Source organism: Euprymna scolopes, chromosome 43, assembly GCF_053919585.1.
Source record: "Euprymna scolopes isolate OS-2025 chromosome 43, ASM5391958v1, whole genome shotgun sequence".
NCBI lineage: Eukaryota > Metazoa > Mollusca > Cephalopoda > Sepiida > Sepiolidae > Euprymna > Euprymna scolopes.
This window is the reverse complement of record NC_136524.1, coordinates 62,780,692-62,806,903: the sequence shown is the minus strand read 5'-3', so window position 1 is coordinate 62,806,903 and position 26,212 is coordinate 62,780,692. Positions and strand designations below refer to the sequence as shown.

Below are 26,212 nucleotides of genomic sequence, written 5' to 3'. Positions count from 1 at the left end.
CCAATATTTATCACAACTTTTATAAGCCGACTTTCAATCACTGGGAAAAAATCACAAAATACTTAAAGAGTGCGCATCTATATCAGTCGTGAAACATAAGCAAAGGACCTAATAGATATGTTATTCCATGTGCCCACATAAAATGTTTTGAGGAAGCATTATGTACCTACTTGCAGTATATACATTAACGGTACTCAATACCAAAGTGAGGTTGGTAGTAAGATAAGAATATATATATATATATATATATATATATATATATATATATATATATATATATATATATATATATACTTAATTTAGTATCCAACCAAATGGCTACATATAGGCATACATGTTTTCGGCGAAAACCCGGCAAGGGAATCGCTTCGTCAGGCCAAAGACATCTCTTGCTGTTTCAACTCAAAAATTTCCAATTTATAACTAGTACTACATCGTATTTACGTGTAAAGGGGGAGACAGGATCTAAAAAGAAAGTATATACATTAAAATGTGATCGTCCATTATGTCAATTTTAATTTATTATTTTATTTTATTTTATTTATAGTGCGTAATGAGTTTCAAGTAGCGTTTCAATGTTATTAGTAAATTCCTAGTTCAGTAGGAAAGTTGTGTAGAATAGGAACCCTAGATTAAAATTTTTTTTTTCTATACATGAAACCATTCTAAACGTTAATTATTTTAAATATTTGTATTTTACCATCAAATAACCATACCCTATACCTAATAGGTTAAATTTTTAACTAAAGATATTTATTTCTTATTTTTTATTTATCTTTAATTGTAATGTAGTTATCTTACCATTAGTATACTTTTCATAATCGTTTAACGTAGGTTTTAATGGTCACCTCATCGAGCCTAATTTATTTAATTTATTTTATTTTTATATTTTAATCGCCTATTTTACACGTAATCTTTGTTACGTTAGAATATACAAAAGTAATATTATACGGATACTAATTTATTTACACGTTAACCATTTATTTTATACGTAATTTTTTTTTTTAATCTAGGGTTCCTATTCTACACAACTTACCTACATATGCATACATACATATATATGTATATATATGTATATACCCATATATATATACATACATACATATATATATGTATATATATATGTATATACCCATACATATATATAAATGTATACATACATGCATATATATGTATATATATGTATATACCCATATATATATGCATACATGCATATATATGTATATATATGTATATACCCATATATATATATACATACATGCATATATATGTATATACATATATATATATATATATATATATATATATATATATATATATATATATACATACACATATGGAATTAAACCACACTAATGCTTCTGCACTTTGTCCCTGTAATCTTAATAATTCTTTACGGCTCTAAAACTTTAATAGCAGCCGCCCTAAATAAATATTGGAAAATAATGTAAAAAAACAAACAAACTATAATTTTAGAACTTGTGCACTTTGTCTACTATATATAACTGTTTAGCCAAAGACATTATTTATCATGCTACAATATTTACCAAAGAAACCTTATCAGTAATAACAATAAAAACACATTTAGAAGCAGCAAACGTTGAGTCAAAATCTGATTTGTTTGTTAACTACAAATGATAAACAAACTATTTGTGCTATTACCCCGAGGATTATTTGCGGGACTGAAACGCGGACATCTTTGTGGAGTTTAATGGTCATTAATATATTTGTATACTTTTAATATATGATGCGTACACGTTCTTGAATATCAAGAACCATATTTGCAAACATTTGTTGGGGACGTAGCAAGTTAAACGATATATATATATATATATATATATTATATATACATTATATATGTATATATATATGTACATACATACATATATGTATATATATGTATGTACATATATGTATATGTATATATATGCATATATATGTATGCATATATATGTATATATATGTATGCATATATATGTATATATATATGTATATATATATATGTATATATATATATATATGTAATTATATATATATATATATATATATTTATATATATATACGGCGAATATGTTTATTCAATTATATTACACCTTTTACTTATACTAATCCTTTTATTTATGAAGGTCGATGTAACTACAGAGCATATAATAAATAAATGACGTCTATATTCTAAATGGCAACATGTTGAACATTTTACCGTTTAATTCCTTAAGTACGTTGACATGTACAATTCTTGACAGCACTTGTTTCGTAGCGCAAAATCATTCATGTTATTATGTCAATTCTGGAATTCATTTCGCTCTTAACTCATCAAAAAACAAAGCACTTATCAATCAAAAAAATAAATAAATAAAATAAAATAAAAAAGGCATATATTAAAAATCTGAAAATTGGGAGAGATGTTGCAATTATTTTCCGTTTTATTGCGCCATTTTTGCATGTTTATGTAAAGTCACCAACCTTTAAACACCCCAAATGAACCGCTTGAACCAAGATGTTCAAGAGTACAAAACTAGTAAAATACAACAACATGCGGAATATTTTCTGCATGAACTATTTCAGGAATATATAGATAAGAAAGTCTCTGTAGATTGGATCAATAATCCAAAGAGAATGAGAATGGCTATTGGATATTAAAGCATGATGATTAATGTTGTCAAAAAGATGAGCGGCCTCAGCAATGACAACAAATCTAAGCACTGCCACACAGAAGTAGAGAGCGTGAAGCACCTGGCATCCGGTTGCAAGGTTCTTCTGGGGAACGGTTATTATACAATGCTACACAATGGAGAACATAAACATTTTCACTGGACCATCTGTAAAAAGTTGAATATCGTAGCAGCAAGTCCTGAGAACACACACCAGGAAGAACTGTTGGAAATAACTCATACACCATTCACTATGACTATGCAATCCTTACAGCTACGCACCTTGAACACAGCTGTTAAACTCGATATAGTGATATAGGACGAGAAGACGAGAGTAGCAACAATAGCTCAAGTCAGTGTCCTAATAATGCGGGATTAAACAGATGTGAGAAGAAAAAGATAACTAAATACTAAGGTTTTATGAACTGCACGAAAAGAAACTGGAATCTTAGGAGAATTTTTATAATTTCAATCATAGGAGTTACCGGTATCATAAAAAGGAATAAAAAACTAACCAGTGAATAAACTCGGTGAATCAAGTGCAATATAGACCCAAACAAGTGTGCGTTAAGAAATGGTAAAACTCCTCAAAATAACTCTTGGTTGGAGTTTAAGGAATAGCGGATGAATTTCAAGCATCCATTTAGATACCCCAACCCCAGCAAAAAAAAAACAAAAAAAACAAAAAACGAAAACAAAACAGAAAGATATGCCTATAAATACACGCGCATATACATATTTGTACGCACAGTGATAGAATCAGTGGGAACGTTGTATGGAGGGATTGAAAGATACGTGGGGTGACGATGGAGGGTGAGCAAGAAAGAAAATCATGAAAAGGAAAGAAAGGGGAATTATAAATACGACCATAAGAAAAAAAAAGAAGGGAATAACGAAAGAAAGAAAGTGAAAGAAAAGAGGAAGACTCAGCGGTGTATCATATTACTTCAGGAGAACAATTGATGGAATTGATTTTAGGACGGAAAAGGGAACACGGTTTAGAACTTTTCAGAAAGCTACACACAAATACATGTACGTCACATACACTGTAAATAAGCGCGTGCGCACACACACACGCGCGCGCACACACAAACACTCACATATCTCAGCAAACACTCACCTCCAACATACTAAAATCGCGCACATAACTCAACAACTCACTACCGACTCCTCTCCCAACAGTGGTTGAAAGTTAATTTGTGGGAATTGGTTCTCGTCTATACAATATATCTAAAAGTTAATATAACGTCTAGCTGAAACCACTATCAATAATCCCCCCTCCTTATCTGTACCTAAACCTAAACGTAGATTCCATGAACAAAACTTCTTTCTTAGAACTGCACGCCTGTGGAATTGTCTTCCGTTTACCTGGTTTCCAGCTTACTACAATATGGTTGTCTTCAAGTTCTTGATGAGCCGTTCCACTTGTTAACAAATTTACAGAATCTCCATTACTAACGATTACTCTATTGTCCAATTTCTACCGTACACTCTGTATTCCTTATCCTCGAGTGGCCTCTTGACCTTGATAAGTGGTGATGCCTATGTAAAAAAAAGTTATTGTTAATGGGAGTTTAGACGTGGCGAACTTTAAATTGACAATTATTTTTTTAAATTGTAGATTTGGCAAATATCGGTTATTTCGAATCCAGCTTTGTTTGACAATTTATGATGACGAGATTAACACTTTAGCAGCGTTTGTAAACTGTGTAAATTTATTTTGAAAATCATTTTAAAACATTTGATGAACTAATAATTCTACGAAATGGACTTGTTAACTAAAAAACCTCATTCGTACCATTTAACTTTTATTTCATTTTCTTTGGGGATATGTAAAGTTTCATGTCTGCATTCATAAACCACAACAGGCAACTTGGAACACAACATTGATCGCGTTATTGCCGAAATACAACCTAATTTAATGAGTAGAGGTTGCGAAAATTGGATCTGTAACTTACGCTATATACGAGCGAGTCGTAGGGTCATATGATCGAAATCGTATTTAAATTATAAACGTCAAGATTTAACCTTTGGAATAAACCACATATTTGTATAATGAAAATATTTTACTGTGAGTTATTGTAATTCAAATTAATCGCTTCTAAAAACACCTTTTTTACATGAAGGTCACCACTTATCAAGGCCCGGAAGCCACTCGGGGATAAGGGTCATTGCGTGCACAGTAATCAATGGGATAGTATCATAGTAAGCGTTAGTATTGGGGATTTGATAAAGTGTCTTACTTAAGAGGGCGGTTCATCAGGAATTTGTTTATATTGGACTTGAGGACATCCAAGTTGTAGTCAGGGGGGAAACAGGCAAACGGAACAGAGTTCCACAGGCGTACACTTCTAAGAAAGAAGATTTGGCCATGGAATCTACGCTTTGATTTAGGCACAGATAAAGAGTGGGGAAAATTATAGACAGTGGTTTCAGCTAGACGGATGTTTATCATGAAAGATTGGTGAGGGAGGATCAGAGATTGGAGCTCAGACGAGCACTTGCCATGGAAATAACGATAAAACGAAGACAGGCTCGCAACGTCTCTTATGTGGGAGAGAGGTTGCATGGAAGAGAAAAGGGCCTCCCACACTAAGCCACGAAGTCTATTTTGTACTCTGTCAAGGCAGGATAGGCTGTTTTTAGCAGCTACTGCCCAGATATGGCAGCAGTATTCCATCCTTGGACGTACTTGGCTTTTATACAGATAGAGAATTACATCAGTAGTGAGATATCTTCTGGAGCGGTAGAAGGATCCCACCATCTTTCCAGCGACCTTGGCAACAGGCTTGATGTACGTGTTCCATTTCAGATCAGAAGTAAGGATCAATCCCAGAAGCTAGTCAAAACATGGAGCCTCCCCAAGACGAGAGCCATCCATTTCAATTGATGCCAGATGGGGATCAGAGTGTTGATGGTGTAAAGATAGGAGCTTGGTTTTAGATGCATTAAAAGTAACCAGCCACCTCTTCCTCCATTGCACCACGCGCTCAAGATCAGAAGAGAGAGAATTTTACTTCGAAAGTACAAATGTGATCCTTAAAAATGCATAGCTATCGCCCTTTCCGCGCAAAAGTCATTTTCATAGTTCAAAAATTGATCTATACCGGGTAAGTGTGACGTTCTATATTTCATGTTATTACATGGCGCAACTGAAAACACGTTGGATTTTCAGATAATTCTCGAAGAAATTAAATATATAAAAATATATAGAATAACATTCTGACCACGGCTGTCATAGTATATGCTACTTCATGACGTAGCCGAGTAGCATGGCTGGAAGCCTATTGACAAACGTTTGATTTAAAGGGACTCCTGAAGAAAATTAAGTACACTGTATTTAAAAATACATAGAATGGCATTCTCGCCATGGTGTTCTATACTATACGTCACTTTATGGCGTAGCTGAGAAGCACGACTTCATTTATTTACAAATGTTTGATTTTCATGTATTTTTGAAGGCAATTAACAATATTTGAAAACAATGGAATAACAGTTATGTATCTTCTATATTTCAAATGATGCCCCCCCCCTCGCACATCTCGGATTTTTCTAGGTTAATTATTCCTATGCTTAATTCCAGTACATTAATAAAAACTGCGAGGATAATAATCCGACTGAGAACCGCCCAAACAATGACGCGTCCCCATCCTCAAATAACATATAAAAAGACACCTGATTCTTTTTGTTCATACCAGTCAAAGATACATCCTCGGCAATCAGTCTGACAGAATCTGGATCATTTTGTAGTTCGTGATCTTGCTTCTGTCAGATTAAGGTATAGTTCTTGGCGGTGACAAGTCCACCTTCCAATGGTTTACTTTCTTTGAGAAGGGGTTAGCTTATTGCCACATCGATTGAGGCACTCCCATCGAAGAATGTCGGCGGGGTTTATTTATTTATTTGTTTGTCAGAGTGCGCTCGTCTATTATTGTCTTCCACACTAGGAGAGTGACATATGCCGGTTAGCTTTGCGTACTAATATATATATATATATATATATATATATATATATATATATATATATATATATATATATATATATATATATATATTACATTTTCAGCCCAAACAAGGCACAGTGCCACTTTGATGTAGGGGGCTACTGTCAGGGACATAAATTACAGGGATACTTGTAGGGAGATGAGCAACAAGATGTTTTTTTCATATTACACTTGAACTTCTGCATGTCAGTACAGTTGGGGAAGTAGGAACCCGAAAGGAAATCCCAAAGTCGAGCAGTACTGGGAAAGAAACTATTAGAGTAGAAGGCTTTCTTACATCTAGTGGTCTCTACTGTGTAGGGGTAGGACTTTGCTGCTTGTCGGAGGTATTCACGTTGAGGGGGTACAAGGGTATGCTGTTGTTCGGAGCATCCACCATTAAAATGTTAAATATTAAAATATATAAATTTTTCTTACCGCATTGAGATAATTTCCAGCCACAAGTACCATATATAGAAGTTCTTGTAATTCTCTACTAACTTTTATATCTGGAAATTAGAAAAGAAGTATATAGAGAAATGAAAAAGAAACAAACTAAATTATATATTCATGAACGTTTCGTCTTAATTTCAAGACTTCTTCGGGGTTATTAATTTCGCAGAAAATAAAATGCCAATACAATATTTGAAAATATATTTGTGTTTAATGTTTATCATGTAAAAAATAATATATATATATATATATAACGTTATTTATATATACATATAAAATAACACGCACACACACATTATATATATATATATATATATATATATATATATATATATATATATATATATATATATATATATATATAATGTCTGAGGTTCGAATCCCAGAACGGTCAAGCTACACTGAAGATCGGTAAAACCGTGCGGATTACTGTTTATATATATATATATATATATATATATATATATATATATATATATATATATATATATATATATATATATATATATATAGAGAGAGAGAGAGAGAGAGAGAGAGAGAGAAAGAGATAGATAGATATAAATAAGCACTATTTATTTCAATAGTGGGCAGCTTGTGAGTCGAGCTTAGGATGAAAAGTGTTGGTTGTGAGTCGGCTACACAAACAAAATCGTTTGAGTTATATTACCATGAGAAGTTATCAGGATATTAGCCTGATTATTTCCTTTGTGAATGAAATATAAAAAGGTTTCCGTGCAGCTTACTTGACCCAAATATATTACTATACTTTATATACCAGTTGTTCTCTCCAGAGACCACGAGAAGTTACCGTATACATATACAGTAAAGTAGATGTATTATGCACCAACAAACTGTATGTAGGGCCATCATGTGGGTGTCCTAGGACATCGTTCTCCTTTAGAATAATATTCCATGAAAACTTTATATATATATATATATATATATATATATATATATATATATATATATATATGAGCAAATTATAGACAAGATAAAATAAATATAGATATATACGAATTTCTTTATCAGTTCAATAAGGGAAACAGATCAATGGGAAATTCATAGGCGTATCTGAACGAAACTGCCGAATACGATTTTACCTTAAATGTATTCCAAAATAAAGTTTTACCTTCATCTGAAATCTTACTTCAAATCTCTTTGCGGTCATATGATTAAAACGTACCAATCAGATTGATGGCTGTTAGGCTTATTTACGGGACAAATTATACTCTATGCTTAACTTTAAAGTATATAACACAAATTATAATCTGTATAATAAATTATATGTATGCATGTCCAGCTTACTTTAATACTCATGATCGCAAATATAATTTCGTGGATAAAGAAACTATGCTTAATCTTAATAAATAATTAATAATATTCAAGAAAGGAAAGCATAATCACTAGTGAAATTTAATTTGCAGAGTTAAGGAAAGAAAGCTTCATTCTAATAGATCATATAAGTAAAAGAAAACATTTAACTTTTAGTGTGAAAAGCTATTATCTAGCCTTTAATATTTTTGACTAAAATAAGAATGTATCAAGGGGTACATTTATACTTTACTTAGAGATTTAAATGAGAAATACACAATTAATTTTTTTCTATAAATCGTATTTCTCGTATTTGTTCTTTAAGTGAAAATGCATTCCTCGTATTTGCTTTAAGCACATTCTTATTTAAAGATAAAAGGTATATAAAGTTTAATTTTTGGATTCTACAGTGATATATATCTCGCATGTGATAACATTAGGAAATCAATTGTGTGTTGAATGAATTATTTAATATCTCCCGTACAACGTACAACGCCGGGTAGCCTTTTTATTTGATAATATTACGTTAAAAGTAAAAAAAAAAAGTACTTACCTTGTGCTGTTTCTATTATAGCATCGATTGACGACTTTATCCAATCCATATTGGAAGAAAATTCTTCACGAATTAGCAAACCCTCTATGCGAATTTTATACCTGCAATAATAATAATAATAATAATAATAATAATAATAATAATAATAATAATAATAATAATAATAATAAAAATAATAATAATCTGGACCTTTCATGGAGTGGATTAAAGAAGAACTGAGACAGCTCAATCAGAAGACTAGGAAACTCATCACCATACACAATGCACTACATCCAAACGACGATGTTGACTAACCCTATGTGAAAAGGAAAAACAGCGGGAGAGGACTGGTTTGAATATGAGACTGTGTGAATGACACAAAAAAGAACTAGAAAAATACATAACAAGAAAAGAAAAATGGGAAGAGAAAGAACTACACGGAAAATTCATAAGAATGACAAAAGAACCGACTACATCTAAAGCAAGGATCGAAAAAAAAAACAAAAAAAAACAAGAGAACAGTAAATGCAGACTCCGTGGACAAAGAGACGAAACAAGAAACCATACAATGAGCAAATGCAGCAAACTGGCCCAAAAAGAATACAGGACCAGGCGCGACTAAGTGGGAAGGATAGTACATTGGGAATTGTGCAAACAATTGCATTGTGAACGCACAGATAAATGGTACAAGCATAAACCGGCAACAATACTTGAAAACGAGAATCACAAAATCCTATGGGACATACAAACAGACAAACCTATCCAAGCAAGAAGACTGAATGTCGTAATAATTAACAAGAAAGAAAAGTCCTGTCAAATCCTAGACTTTCCTGTCCCAGCTGACCACAGGGTGAATATTAAATAAAAGGAAAAACGGAGCAAATACACAGAGCTTGCCAGAGAGCTAAAAGGGATATGAATGATGAAGAAAATCTAGATAATACCTATAATAGTAGGAGCAGTAGGAACAATTTCGAAAAACTTTGAAAAAAAGAATGGGAGAAATTGGAATCAGAGGAATGACTGGAAAGATGCAACGAATAACAATAACGAAAAACAGCTGAAATATTAAGAAAACCCCTTGAATGCGGAGACTGATACACGTGGAGCTCATGCGCGGGCCAGACAAACTGCTGCAGAGGCAAAACATGAAGAAGGTTACATAGAAGCAAGAACATTGAAGCAGCATATCTATAAGTTCTCAATCCCCTCCCCCACTCCTTCCCTTTGCCCGTCACTGCCCCCCCCCAAAAAAGAGTGATATAAAATATACAAGAAGAGTAAAGGAGGATGGAAAGACCGAGGAGAGAGCGCTGACTAGACTTTCGGCTGGATAAGTGCAAAGAGAACTGGGATCTTGGGGAGACTTATTACCACTCAAATTCAAGTGGACACTTATAGCCGCTGTCAGCGAGAAATCAATGGTAAACAACTGTTTTGATAACACATATTCATTTGCGAATGTTATCGAAAGAGGTGGAGAGTACTGGAAATCTGAGTAAATTTGTTGTCACTCAGCTTCCAGGGAACACCACACGTTGTTTTTAAGGAAGGATCCTTGATGACCTGTGCGAAAGCTCTTTGTGGGCCGCCGCCGCCGCCGAATGACAAAAGATGAGAATAGCGAAAACACCTGGACATTGATGCGAAAAGGACATATAAATCGAGAAACTAGATCTCTAATAACTGCAGCACAAGATAACTCGATAAGAACCAACCATATAATCGATCGATAAAACACAAGATATTATAGGATTGATAAAACACAAGAAAACAGTAAATGCAGACTATGTGGGCAAAGAGACGAAACGATGAACCATATAGTAAGTGAATGCAGCAAACTGGCCCAAAAGGAATACAAAAACAGGCATGACCAAGTTGGGAGGGCGGTGCACTGAGAATTGTGCAAACGACTGCATTTTGAGCGTACAGACAAATAGTACAAGCATAAACCCGCAACAGCACTCGAAAACGAGAACCACAAAATCCTATGGGATATGGACATACAGACGGACAAACCCATCCAAGCAAGAAGACCAGATGTCGTAATAATTAACAAGAAAGAAAATCCTGTCAAATCGTAGACTTTGCTGTCCCAGCTGACCACAGGGTGAGTATGAAGAAAATGAGAAACGAAGCAAATACACAGAGCTAGCCAGAGAGTTAAAAGGGATTTGGATGATGAAGAAAATCAAAATAGTACCGATAATAGTAGGAGCACTAGGAACAATTCCGAAAAACTTCGAAAAAAGAATGTTAGAAATTGGAATCAGAGGAATAACTGCAAAAAAACAACGACTAAGGATAATGAAAACGTCTGAAATATTAAGGAAAACCATTGAATGCGGAGAATAATACAAGACAATATAACGAATAAGCGTTACAGGGAATGAAAAAGGCCGAAACTGCAGATCTAGAAGTTCTACACCCCCATCATGCACCCCCCCATTGTTTCATCACCGCTCCACCTAATAAAAAAATGATACCAAAGAGCCGAGAAGTTTCAAGAAGGACTGAAAGACCGAGGAGAGAGCGCTAGCCAGACCTCGGCTGGACAAGCGCAAAGAGAACTGGGGCCTTGGGGAGGCTGAGTGCCATTCAAATTCCAGTATAAACCAATGACCACTGCCAGCTAGAAATCAATGGTAAGAGGCTGTTGCGATGATGCAAATTCATTTGCAAATGCTATCGAAAGAGGTGGAGAGAGCTGCACGTCTGGGGAGACTTGTTGTCATTAAGCTTTCAGAGAACACCACAGGTTTCCAATCAGATCGTTTGTTGACCTGTGTGAAAGCTCCATTTTCGTTTATAAACGTCTCCCTGGAAAGGGATGGAATTCATTTCCGGAGGATTTCCCTCAATTCCGGCTCCAAACCAGAAGCTTCAAAGATCAAGGGGTTTTCTAAGGATGTTGGTGGTACCTACAATAGCAGAAGTCTGAAGGCTGCCTAAAACATCGGTGATTCGTAGTTTTTTTAATTGTCCTTCCAGACGACTTAGTACTACTTCTAGCGTACCTACTACGACCGGGATTATTTGTGTTTTAACCACGTGTATACGCCTTATCTCCAAGGCTAATGGAGCATAATTGCGCCTCTTCTCATTCTCCTTCTCTCTCACATTCCTGTCCCAGGGTACTGAGAAGTCTACAATCTGCTAGTTTTTTGAGACCTTGTCAATGACGACCAAATCCGGACGATTATGTTCCAACTGCTTGGTCGTTATGACACTTTTGTTCCACCATACCTCTACCTTGCCATCCTCACTTGTTCTCACTTCATTAGACACCTCCTCAAGCCACTTTCCAGCACACTTCACTCCAACCTTCTTACACACCTCCCAATATATCCAGAGTCCCATGCGACCGTGTCTTTTGCGATACTCTCTCTGGACCAGTCCACTACACCCTGCTGCAAGGTGCGCAATTGACTCTGAGGTCTTACCACAAATTCAGCATTCTGCAGCAACTTCCTCTCCTAGAACCACTTTTTTGAACAATCGTGTTCCTAATGCCTGCTCTTGTGCTGCACAAACAAAAGCTTCAGTACTCTTAGCCAGATACCCAGCTCTAAGCCATTTTCGTGATCAGCCACTTCTGCTATATCCTGGAAGAATCTTCCATGCATTTTCTTCCTAAACCTTTCTCTATCCATACGTTTCATATAATTAGCCTTGATCTCACATACCCCCACTTCATTGGCCACAACCATAAGCACCCACCCACTCCTAACCACGTGCTCCTTTAACGACATCGACAATCTTTTACACTTTTCAATCCTCTCCCACCGTCTTTCCTCTTTTGATACAGCCTTGCTACGCTCCTTCGAATGTGAAATATACCAAACATTGCTAAAACGTTTCTGGTGATATCCATGGCATGTCACTCCTTGTCAGACCATTCTAAAATTCCAGCACTGTATCTCAAAACACTGACTGCCCATGCATTCAGTGTTTTCATTAGGTTTCCTCCATACAGTTTTGACTTTTCAATTAGTTTCACTCTTCTAAGATACTCCTTCCTGACATTCTCTTTCATTTCTCTGTTCATGATGCCTACACCCTCCAACCATCCCAAATACTTATATCCTGTATCTTCTATTTATTTCATGATTTCTCCATTTGGCAGCACTATTCCATTCGAATGAACCTTTACTCCTCTTTTCATCACCATCACCGTACATTTACTCATCCCAAAATCCATCCCAATGTCTTCTGAGTATGCCCCCACAAGTTCTACCAGTCTCTCCACTTCCTTTTCATTTCTACCGAATATTTTCAAATTATCCACAAACAGTAGATGGTTGAGGCATCTTCCACCAGATCCAAAGTTATATCCCAGTTTTCTCTCTTCAAGAGGATGCTCAGTGGTATCATGGTCATTACAAAAAGAAGTTGAGATAACGAATCTCCACGTTTAATGCCAACCTGCCCCATCTTCTCTTTGTTTGCTGTCAGCACCGTTTTCCATTGAACCATACTTGTCTCCAAAAGCCCTACTACATTCCTAGCGACCTACATCATCATCAATAGTGTTTCATTAATGAGGAACAATGTCGTAAGCCTTTCTGTAGTTGATCCATGCTCCATTCAGATTCATCTTCTTCGTCTTTACTGCATTACTGCTCCTAGATTTGACATAAGGGGTACTGAGATTTGCAAAAATCTTTTTAATCGGTTTTCGGGCAGAAATTTGGCTGTCAAGGGGTCAAAGTTCAACTATTTAACCTCTGAAAACTCTACCAAACTCATCCGCCAATTTTGGGTCTAAACACGTGAAATTTTAGATGTAGGTTACTTTGATATGGGTCAAACTTTTTAATTTGATTTGAGACCAAAAAAAAAAAGAATGTTAAGGTGTCAAAATTGGGGTCAAAGTTAAACCTTTTTTTTTTCCTCTGCGGTCTCTTACTCAGTCAATTTCTGGACTAAACATTTGAAATTTTATATAAATGGTATTCAGAGATAGGGCAAGCTTTTTAATCGGTTTGGATTGAAAATTTGAGCTGTCAAGCGATCGCAGGTCAAAAGATTTGACCTTTGCGATCTCTAGAAAACTACTCAACCAATTTTTGGTCTAAACATTTGAAATTTTACATAACAGGTATTCCGACATGCAGCAAACATTTTAATCAGTTTTGGGGCGAAAATTTGGCTGCTAAGTTGAAAGAGTTAACCTTTGCAGAGTCTACCAATCTCCTCAGTTAATTGCGAGTCTAAACACTTGAAATTTTAGATGTAGGTAACTTGGACATGGCTTAAACTTTGTATTTCAATTTGAGACTAAAACAATAAATATTAAGGCGTCAAAATTAGAGTCAAAGTTAAAAACAAACTACTTCTGCGATCTCTATCAAATTATTCAGAAAATTCGTGGTCTAAACATTTGAAATCTCTATATCTATACAAGTGAAAGTGTCTGTCCGTCTGTGTGTCTGCCTGTGTACATTTCGCTACACAATAACTCTAACAATTTCCAGTTTACAAACTCGAAATTTGATATACAGAGAATAGAGATTTGGGAAAATCTTTGTAATCCGTTTTTGGCCAGAAATTTGGCTGTTAAGGGGCCCAAGTTCAACGATTTGACCTTTGAGAACTCTACCAAACTCCTCCTCCAATTTTGGTTATAAACAATGGAAATTTTAGATATAGGTTCCTTGGACATGGATCTAACTTAATAACTTAATTTGAGCCCAAAGCAATGAATGTTAAGGGGTCATAATAGGGGGCAAAGTTATAAAAATTTACCTCTGCGGTCTCTACCAAATTACTCGGGCAAATTTTGGTCTAAACATTTGAAACTTTATATAAAGGGTATTCAGAGATAGGGCAAGCTTTTTAATCGGTTTGGGTCGAAAATTTTAGCTACCAATATATAAATGTATGTATGTAGGTTATCATGTCTGCCCACAACGTTCGACAGAGGGGACGGATTTTCACAAGATCCGTATCGTTTTGACACTCGACCCTTCAGACGACAAATACCGAAATATTGGCTAAAAACATAATTTTCTTCACCCCCAACTATGCACTTTTTTTTACAGGGAGGGGTCGCTTTTTTCGCTGGTATATATGAAAGTCATTCCCTCTTTTCGAGTGTCTAGCCTTAATTTAAACCTACGTCACTTCCGGTTTGACGGTGGTCGTAGCAGCAAAGACGTCACGTTTTTTCACATTCTTTCCCTCCTTCAAGATACGGGTTCGAGCCTGCCTTCCTACTACCACTTTTTTTTCTTTTTTTTTGTTGCTCAACACACACCTCCAAACACCCGGACAACGCCAGGCACCCATGTTAGTTTTACATAAAGTGTATTCACACGTAGAGCAAGCTATGAACATTATTCGGTATTCTATTTTACGGCATATCAACCTATTTAAGGGTCGGGTGTATTAAATGGTGTACTCCCAATTCTGGGGATGAATACTTTGTCTACATCTCGATTACTAATATTGAGAAAATTCAGACAACCCTAAAAAGCTTAAATCTGGATTCTTTCCTCGGTAATCGAGAAGAGAAAAAAATGACTTGTAGTATTAGAACAGGTACTACACTAAACTCCAAGTCAAAAGGTAAAAATTAGGAGTTGACAGTAGTGAAATCGGTAATGGCACATACTGAATTTTTTTATTAGCTAGGGGGAAAAACAAAAACAAAAGAAAGAAGGATCTCTTATGCATTATCTGTCTCTAATACCCTCTGTCTCTCACTATTATATTTAGCTGACCGATCAATCTTGGAGTCTTCGGGCCTATGCTACCACAACGTCCTCTCAGTAGTTTACTTCTTTTTGCAACTGTTCACCATTTCTTTTAGACATTACTTATTCACGCCGATACATTTGTGCGCTCTAAACCTGAACCCACTTTACTACAGATCACACGAACACGCGAAAGAGTGTTTATTCTATTTATATCTCTTAACTTCACGCCACTGTGTTAATTAGTTTGAAACCCCTTATCTTAACCCTAAACTGTCCTCATTATTTTATTATTCTATTGTCTTTTGTCTGTTTGACGCATCTAAGATCGCATGACAATACCGACGGTACGATTACCATCAAAGTTACCCGACGCTTGTTGTGAGCTTAATTAACTAAAATCAAACATCATAAAACGTGTCCAATACAGAATATTCCACCCCAGCCCCAAATGTTTTCTCATTTACTATTAAGATTTATTTAAAGAAAAAAGATCTTTAGAAATATTCCGTATCAGATACTTTTTTTTTTTTTTTTTTGGTGTTTGACTGCACGCCTGTGGAATTGTCTTCCGTTTTCCTGCTTTCCGGCTGACTACAATATGGTTGTGTTCAAGTCTAACGTAAATAAGTTTTTGATGAGCCGTTCCATATAAGTTATTAAATTTACCAAATTTTCATTACTAATGATTACTATATTGTCCAATTTCTACTGTACACTCTTTAACCCTTATCCTTGAGTGGCCTCTGGGCCTTGATAATGTGGTGATGCCTATGTAAAAACAAAAAACAAAAAAACAGGCTTGCAGCAAGTGACAGGGAACTTTGATGATAACTGTCGGTGTTGTATATATGTGTTGGTAATCTCAGCGTTCATTAAATATGATATACAACCTGATGTAAACATTTGCCTTTTTCATTATTGAAACACATCGAAAAGCTGTGATATTAGAATGCTTCGACGTAGCCATTTGCAATGTGAACTGAATAGTTAACTGCTCTAATAGTTTCTTTATCGTTAGTTTCAGAGTTCTATTAGATTTTTCTTTAAAATTGTACATTTGGTTTTCGAGCAGTATATTTTCAAACTTATCGCTGCTGATTCTAACTTAGGGGGTCAAAAATCACTTGTAAGCCATTCGAGAAGTTGCTATTGGGCTCTTTATTATCATACATATATACGGATAGTAGCAATTGCAATTAGATCTTATTTTTTTTACAGAGTACGTCAATTTAACATTAGTTTTATTACTTTTATTCAACCCCACAGAAGGCACATTGCCACAGAGATATAAGGGGCTACTGTACTTTAAGAGCCAGATTTATAGGTACATTACGTTTCAGTTTAATTTCAGCGTGTTTTTTGTTGTGATTTTTTTTAATATTTAGGACATGGTGATTTTTGGGACATGTGACCAGAACAGACGGCGTCACAAAAGATCTGCTCTTTGGTACAACCCCTGGCAAAAGAGGACGTGCAAGACAAAAAACAAGAATGTTAGGCAATGTGAAGGACATTGTGGACATTAGCATGGATGAGTTCTTCAGAATGGTGTAGAACCAGAGTCAAGGGCGACGGTTCATAAAGAGTACCACCGCTGGTCAGTAATGACCATTTCGTCAGAGAGAGAGAGAGAGAGAGAGAGAGAGAGAGAGAGAGAGAGAGAGAGAGAGAGAGAGATCTCAATATGTAACAAATTCCACAATGTATTTATATTTAAATAATTGTGACCGACAGATGGACGGACGGACGGACGGACGGACGGAGAGATAGACAAAATCTTTATTTGTATGATACATTCATCCTACACAAGGTACATTGTCACTGAGACAAAAGGAGTTGTTACTGTGAATTAGGAGCCAGACTTATTTTAATTTCTGCATGTTGGTCCAGTCGAAGAAACGGGAAGTATGAAAGAAATTTCAAAGGGAAGCGGTTTGAAGAAAGAATCTATTAAGGAAGAAATACATGCGGAAGGAAGGATTTTCGCTACTACTCGAGTGGATCGGAGTATTTACGTTAAGGTGGTACACGTGCAGTATGTTCATCGGAGCGCATTCAGTGGAAGAATCTGTATGACTGTAACGTGGCGTTACCCTTTAATTTAGTAATTCGTAAAAATAAAACTTGCAATAAATAAATAAAAATCCGGCTCGACATTTTTTTCTTTTTTAACAAAAGTTTTTATTAGTGTTCCTCTCTCGTCTCAACACCACTTAAAAAAGTTTCTTGCTGCCACATGTCCACCCAGTCTGGCTGGCGTTTCTCCTTCCTCCAACCGCATGCCGGCCACAACAGGCCCATTTTTGTCCTTGATTTTACACGTCCATTTTCTTAGACGTGCACTTTTCTTCTTCTTTCCCAAGCACGTTGTGTCCTTTTTCACTTTTTGTTATCGCGCCAACTCAAGTACACTTCCTAATTTGCATATGCGCTTTTTTCGGCCGCTACTGATGCTAATCTCTTCGCAATCCAACCATCCTTTGCTGCTGCTGATATTTTACCACGTGCTTATATGCATTATGAAACAAAACAAGGAACAGCAGAGTCTGCTAATCGGATACTGCACCTAAAATAAACAGCAAAAAGAAACTGTAGATCGAAGAAATCCGAGACCAAATGTGACATTAATGTATTTGTGAAGAAACGCCATTTATATTCTTTCTTTTTTTTTACAAGGGGGTCGCTACTTACAAAGGCCCAAAGGCCACTCTAGAATAAGCCATAATGATTACTACCATATTGTAGTCGGCCGAGAAGCAGGCCAGCGGAATAGTGTTCTACAGTTCTAGCAAAAGCAGCTTTGTATATGGAATCTTCGGTTAGATTTATGCACAGATAGAGAGTGGAGCAACTTGTTGAAAGTGGTTTCAACTAGTCGAGTGAAACTTTGGTAAGGCTGGTCCATAGATTAGAACTCAGACAAGCACTTTCCATGAAAATAACGATAGAGCATGAATAGTTTATTTTGTCTCAGAACGACGAGAGAATCAACAACCCTAGACGATCACAACCGCCCATGAAATGCAGCGATGATGCGGAGAATACATGTATATAAAAAGGCATTATTTGATTTGATTTTTCATCGCTCACGAGCAAGAACAAACACGTACGATTTGATCATTCATGGGTGAGTAGGCAACGTGTGCAATTAACGTTTGATGAAAATATCTCCAATATATCTAGCACCTGGCCTATTTTCCGACACTCGATATTTATACTGATACCTATTTATATTTACTCGGGATAAAATTAGTAGATAATCAATTTAATATTTCGATTGGATTTGAATCAAGACGAATTGTCTCCGAATCTTGCGAGGAGGCCAACAAACATCTTTTGGATACAATGTCATTGGCAAAACGCATTTCCAACAAAGATCAAAAGTGTCTCCCGTCTAATCAGTGGATAAATTGCTGATGGTGGGAAGGGTTCGTAAAATCTTTTCCTTCTTCTTCTTCTTCTTCTTCTTCTTCTTCTTCTTCTTCTTCTTCTTCTTCTTATCTTCTACTTCTTCTTTTGGTTATTTCTGGAGCCTGGGAACAGGTATGTGTCTTGAAGCATTTCAATTCAATCGTGTGATTTCTTTAAGGTACTTCCACGGCGTGACAGTACGTGGGAAACAGGACAGTACACAATAATGCGTCAAATATGGCATCGGATCGGAAGAAGCGGTCAGATGTGTGCAGTTCCAGTGTGTATGTGTGTGTGTGTGTGTGTGTGTGTGTGTGTGTGAACATAATTAAAACAGGGGAAGATGGATCGAATAATTGTTGCGGGAAGTGTCAGATGATAAGTCAAGCTGTACTTATTAAGAGGAGACGAATAGAGAAAGGAAGAGGCAGATGGAGATAGAATCAAAAGAAGGTGGACATAAAGCAAAAAAGAAAGAAATAAAGATAGACAGATGGATGAGTAGTTATATAAATAAGTAGATTAGTAAGTGAAATAAAAAAAAAAGTAAAAAGAAAAAGATTTAAAAATCAAAAGGAAACAGAGAGAAAGAAAGACAAAGAACAGCGGGATGCGAAGAAAGAAAGAGACAGGAGAAACTTATGAGTCATCACAAACACGAATCGAGAAATTAAAGCAATTTTAAAACATTAGCGCAAACACGATTGTTGAGTAATAGGATGCTTATTTTAAAGTTGTTAAGGCAATTTATATTTTATGTTGACAACATTCATTATGTAAACAGAAATGTTTTTTTTTTATTCTCTAAATCTTTTATGCATATTACAACGATTTAAAAAAATGATATACACCTAAGTGCTTAAAATGTTTGTACTCATCCAGCACAACCAACTAATATATGGAAACGCTTTTAAATAAGCACCTAGAAATAAAAGTCAGCTTTCATCAATAATAATAATAATAATAATAATAATAATAATAATAATAATAATAATAATAATAATAATAATAATTTCTTATCTAAGAGAAATTTTTGATGATAACCTGAGTGACTACTCCTAGTGATTAAATAATAATCGTAAATTACCCCCCCCCCTTAAAAAATTTCCGGCATCAACTGACACCATACTAAATAGTACAAGAAGAGTCGAGAAAGATGGAAAGACTGAGGAGAGAGAGAGTACTAACCAGACCTCCACTGAATAAGTGCGAAGAGAACTGAGACTTTGAGGATGTTTATTGCCACCCAAATTTCAGTGATGGGCAATGGTCATTGCCAGCGAGCAGGCAATGGAAAGTATCTATTGCGATGATGCAAATTTATTTGCAAATGTTATCAAAAGAGGTGAAGAGTATTGGAAATCTGGGAAGACTTGTTGTCACCCGGACTCCAATAACCACCACCGGTTGTTGTCAGTGAACAATTTCTGATGATAGCCTGTGTGAGTACTCCTAGTACGAATAATAATGATAATAATAATAATAATAATAATAATAATAATAATAATAATAATAATAATAATAATAATAATACACTTACCTCGTTTATCGTTCTAAAACTGATAATAAAAGTTATATGTATCGAATAAACATGTTTGTGAAAATTTCGATTAAAATTTTTAATTAACAAGTGACATATTTTGTCTTTTAGTGATTTTTCATTTAGTTTGTGACACCAAAAAGACGCTTCTATTATAATTTTATGAATATTTTGTTCATGAAATACGTTAGTTTCGCATATCGTTGTATTCACCATAATTCCCACAGACACGTACCAAGAAAACGGAGCTATAAAACCTGACATAGTGATATGGGACAAGAAGGAAAAATAAGCAAACTCAGTAGAAGTTAGTGTCCCTAATGATGCTGGGCAAAACAGAGCTAAGAAGGAAAGGATAAAAAATAGTAAAGTCTTTGGTGCATGAAAGGAAATTGAAATAGTAAGACCTTCATCATCCAGTAAAAAATAATTTCAGAGCTATCTGGAAAATACACCAGGTGAGCCAAATGAGAAAATTAAAAAAAAAAAAAAAACGGTGACGTCATAATTTGCTTCTCAATAACATTGTCCTCAGATTTGACAAAGTTTTTGGGCTAATCACTAAAGATGTGACTGCTTTAAAAATTTCAATTATGCTCGATGAACTTTTCATTTGAAAGCTTTAGAAGTTATTAAATTTTCTTTGTTGACAACCTTCGTTATGTTATGTAACATAGTGCATAGGAACGTGTGGGAAAATATCAGCAAGAGCTGTAAGACAGCTGACTTGCGAAGATATTGGCAGCAGTAGCCGAAAAATACACATATGCAAATTAGAAAGTGTGCACGAGATGGCGCGACAAGAGAAAGGAAAAAAGGACACCACGTGGTCGGCAAAAAAGAAAAAGTGCGATTGACAAAGATGGACGTGTGTTGTCGAAGATGAGAATCGGCTGTCTACGGCCAGCGTGTAGTAAAACAGAAGTAAAAACGCTCACCAAGGAAGATGGACATGTGGCCCCGCAGTGTCAGAAAAAATTTTAAGCCGATGTCGAGGCGGGAAGGAAGAAAAACGGCCATAAACGACTTGTGCTAAAAAAAAGAAAAACAGGCTAACTCGGATTTATTTTTGTTTGTTCCTTTTCGACGGTGTCGGATGGCGTGAGGGTCCGAGAGAAGTTTGAATTTTAACGAACACGGTTCAAGCGCTATTGCCACGTTATACGAGTATTTCTAATTCGGTTTGGGCCACTAAAAGGATTTCATAGAAGTCGTATTTTAAGAATACTTAATGACGAAATGCTATTAATAACTGTTGTAAATTAATAGTTAGAAAGAAGTTGTTATTCTACCTATAATTAGACAGAATTGTTTTTTTTTAATTTTTTCTACGGATTTATGATTGTTTCCTGCTGTACGAGATAAGAAAATCATTATAGATATTAATTCAGTAGAATACAAAATTTATTACATCATTGAAATTGTGTAAGCATACTCGAAAAATTTTAACATTCAACAATATTTTACCGTGTGTACATACATTTCATAAAATTTTACAAGTGTGGTTGTGTCTCTATGTGAGACACGGTCTCTACCAAATACTCTTAATTTTTGATCTACTGACTTGAAACTTGACATATTAGTGATTTAAATTTATGGAAAAATTCGATTTTGTTTTTAGCTGGTGGAAATAGTTGCTAAGGGATCAAAATTAAAAAGAAGTTGGTATTTAGCAAACGTTAGTCAGATAAATATGTTATTTCTATGTAAATATATATTTATATCTTTAAAAACGTTATGCATGCGAATTTACGTCAAACGGTAACAGATAAAGTTAAAGAACTTAACGTTTTGGTTTCGATTTTAGCTGATGACACCCAAGTGATTAAAAAAAGACTTCAATTCACAACTATATATTGGGTACAATATGATAATAAAAAATTGGTCTTATAATAAGTATGAAATCTACATAAATTAAAATATATTTAAGCGTATTTTGTGACTGGGCAAGGCAAGAAGTCTGCTAATTCTACGTATAGAATACAACACATATTACAGCAATATTTTGAAATCATGCTAAAAAATCTTGAAACATTTTTCCATGTGTACATGTATTTCAGAAAATTCAATTTTATTATTCTTGAATATATATATATATATATATATATATATATATATATATATATATATATATATATATATATCGTACTTTGGGGTAATTGCGCTTAATCCGGGGGTAATTGCGCCAACTAAAAAAAGTTCTCTTTATATGTGTGATTGCCAAAAGAGCACTTTTAGTTAGTTGGCGCAATTACCCTAAAATGCAGTATATATATATATATATATATATATATATATATATATATATATATATATATATATATATATATATATATAGTGATGAAAAATTATTGCTTTTATATATTTTTTTATATTTATCAAGCGTTTTTAAAGGATGCATTGTGTTTCACCAATATATATTTGATAGCAATTATTGTATGGGGCAGTATATTCCTGCTTTAGATATAGTTATTTTAGAAAAATGTTTTACATCTTTTAGTGTTTATTTTATGCTCTTTAATGTAGTCAGTTGTGTTGAAATTCTTACATTATTTAGAGTGCTGTAAACTGTTGTATTCACGGATGTAGGTAAAAGAAGTGTTAGGTTGTTATATTATGTTTTTTGTTTATTTATTTTTGAAAAAAATCGTAGGCCTCTTTTTTTTTCAACTATAAAAATATTAATTTAAAAATGAGTTCTAAGTGACAGAATGGACAATACAAAGAGAGCTACCTAGGATTTCTACTTGGTATTGACTGAACAAGTTACTCGCGTGGGTTTCATAAATTGTTCCATTAGAAAGTTCATACAGATTCCCGAGTTTGACAAAACGCACTCGAAACGTTGTGAGAATAACATCCAATATGAGAACAATAGTCTTGACAATTAAAAATACAAATGATCAATCCTCATCTAAAAAATTCCGAAATGTAATATTTTGTTATTTGTTTTTGCTGATGAATTACTACCTACCAAGGCAAAAAGGCCACTCAAGAATAAGGTTTAATAAGATGGATAAATTGTCAGTTAAATGATGAAGAATCACATACGTTTATAGAGCGTACACCAACAGAGTAATAAGATACAGTAGAACCCCGGGATACGACATTAAAATTAGTAACAAAATACAGTAAAGTATATAATACACATGTACATAAGCAAATAACGTTATAAATAACACCGTAAGGCGGGGCATATATATACGGCATAATCGCAATTGAAACACCAGTTCCAGTCAGATCACCGAAGTTAAGTGAAGATGAACCTAGCCAGTACCAGATCTCGGCATTGTTTCTAGTCGTTCTGGATTTCTCCTTGCTACTGGACTCAAGCAGTGCTGATTCAAGAGAGGTGTGGTTGGTGATTGCGCAACCCTTGCCACACAATAACACGCGCAACTATCCCTACTTGGGTTATCCTTTGTCTTTCGAGACTGAAAAGTGACATCGGAAGGCGGGGCGAATACCATAACCAGGCGTCGGAAAAGCATTGTATTCCATATCGTAACCTAAAAAACCGTATCCCGGGACCACCGTATCCCTGGGTTCTACTGTATTATTAAAGTTACTATCAGAGGACGAGTTCATACTACTAAACCAACGATTAAATTAATGCTTCAAACTAGCTTCCCAAAAAGGACACAACTTAGAAGAATTTCTCGTTCACTGACCCATGACAGAAAAGTATACATCAGTCAGTGAACTAAAAATTGTAGTATTAGAACAGATACTACACTCTGCATCATTTGTTTGCTATAAGAAAATAAATATCGTAACGGAAGGTTATGAAAAGCGTGGGGAAAATGGAGGTCGTTGCGTATTCTTGGTCGGAAATTAAGAAAATTAAATATCCTACTCTTGGTTAGAATTAATTCCTTCACAAAATACCACATTTACTCTAGCGGCAAAGTTACTTACAAGTATATCCCAAAATGTTTTAATTTTACTTACAAATATATTATTTACAAATATATTATTTTACAAATCCGTTAAAAGATACCAAACTTTGGTCATAGCCTTTCCATAAGTGTGGAAAGATCAAACGTAAGAATCCATAAAAAAAAATAATAATAATAAATAAAATCAGCAATACACTGCGAAGGGGATATTGCTTTATTTTTAAATTGTTGATGACAAGATTTTTCTTCAATGATCCAATGTTCCTATCTGACTTCTTTTTCTTTTTCTTTTTTATTTAAGACACGACTTATCAAGACCATAAGCCGCTCGAGAATAAGTGTTAATGAGTTGGATGAATTGTCAGTTGAATGATGACAACTATTATGAGAGGATTTTTTATACAAATGAGTCACCATTTTTATCAAGACTAAAAACCACTCGAGGATAAGTGTTAGTTAGACGGATAGATAGCCAGTTGAATGATTAAGAATATTATGAGGGGATTTGTTATACTAACGAGTTACCATTCATCAAGGTTAAAAACTACTCGAGTATAAGGTTTAATGAGTAAATTGTCAATTGAATAATGAAGCATATTATGAGAACAGAAAAAAAGAAATAAAATGTGCCAAATTTGGGGAAGGATTATGGTAAAGTCTCGTTAGTATCTAATTTGAAGACAACCGTGTTGCAATCTGCAGAAAGCACTTCACTAAAAATGTGTTCCAATATTAGAAATGTCTTAAAAAGAAACTACGAGGTTTATGGAAATTACGTTTGATGTTAGGCACATGCACGAAGAAAAAAAATAGAGATGTTTGCATTTGGGGTAATGAACAAGTCGAGCATGGAAATAGCGATTGAGTAGAAAAAGACTAGTAGCGTCTTTTCTGTTACAAAGTATGGTTGCAAGGCAGAAAAGATATCATACTCGACTAGTGTGAAAGTAATACATATAGAACAGACGGTATTCATTTGAATACTACATAACCGATTCAATAGTGGTCCGCGTTATATATTAGTGCAAAACTCGAACAGCTTTAATGTATAGTATTAATAGCATGCTTCGTTGCGCATAAATTTTCGCATGAATGGTAGCGAAACGAAGTCAATTGATAAAACCAAGCCTGTTTTTTTTTATTAGCTATTTTAGTCACAAAAAACGGTGACACGTGTTCAGTACTTTAAACATAAAAATATGATTTGACTATTTAAAAAAATAGCAAATAAAACATTTTATAAAGGTGTAATATAGATTTTTTTTTTGTCCGGAGCGCATATTCTTAGACATAACAAAAACTTGAAAATAAATATCTGTTCTGGAGTACATTGTGTAACAGAGCGCTGACGCGCGTATGACAGCAGCAACAGCGTACGTAAGCAAATGACCGAGCAGTGTGCAAGGTGACGTACAGCGAGGAAGAAGGAAAGAAAAAATGTAAAAAAGAGAAAAACGTGGACCCTTGATGTTAGACAGAAGGACAGAAACAGACGCGTTACACACATGGGCCGAGAACGATGAGAAAAGACGAGCTCTAAACATTGCCACCTGTTCGATACGGCAAAGTCCTGTTAAGCACATTAGAGTACGAGAAGTTTGAACAAGAGATAAGGCTATTCTAGAAAGTACTTGTAAATAAATGTCTGTTGTTTCACTGAAAAAAGAGTAGGTCGAATTGTTGCACGAATGACCCCGTCTAAGCCGGATTGACATGCTAGTATATATATGT

At 34.9% G+C, this 26,212-nt stretch overlaps 1 protein-coding gene across 1 annotated transcript in view; it reads right to left on the bottom strand.

The window, feature by feature from the left end:
- LOC145268367 (uncharacterized) overlaps positions 1 to 26,212 on the bottom strand; it is a 399,446-nt gene that overhangs the window by 60,268 nt on the left and 312,966 nt on the right. Inside the window, exons 9-10 of the mRNA XM_080123915.1 lie at positions 8,952 to 9,052; positions 7,073 to 7,143 (exon numbers count right to left, since the gene is read on the bottom strand). Coding sequence (XP_079980041.1) covers positions 7,073 to 7,143; positions 8,952 to 9,052 — 172 coding nt within the window. The remainder of the gene's footprint in view (positions 1 to 7,072; positions 7,144 to 8,951; positions 9,053 to 26,212) is intronic.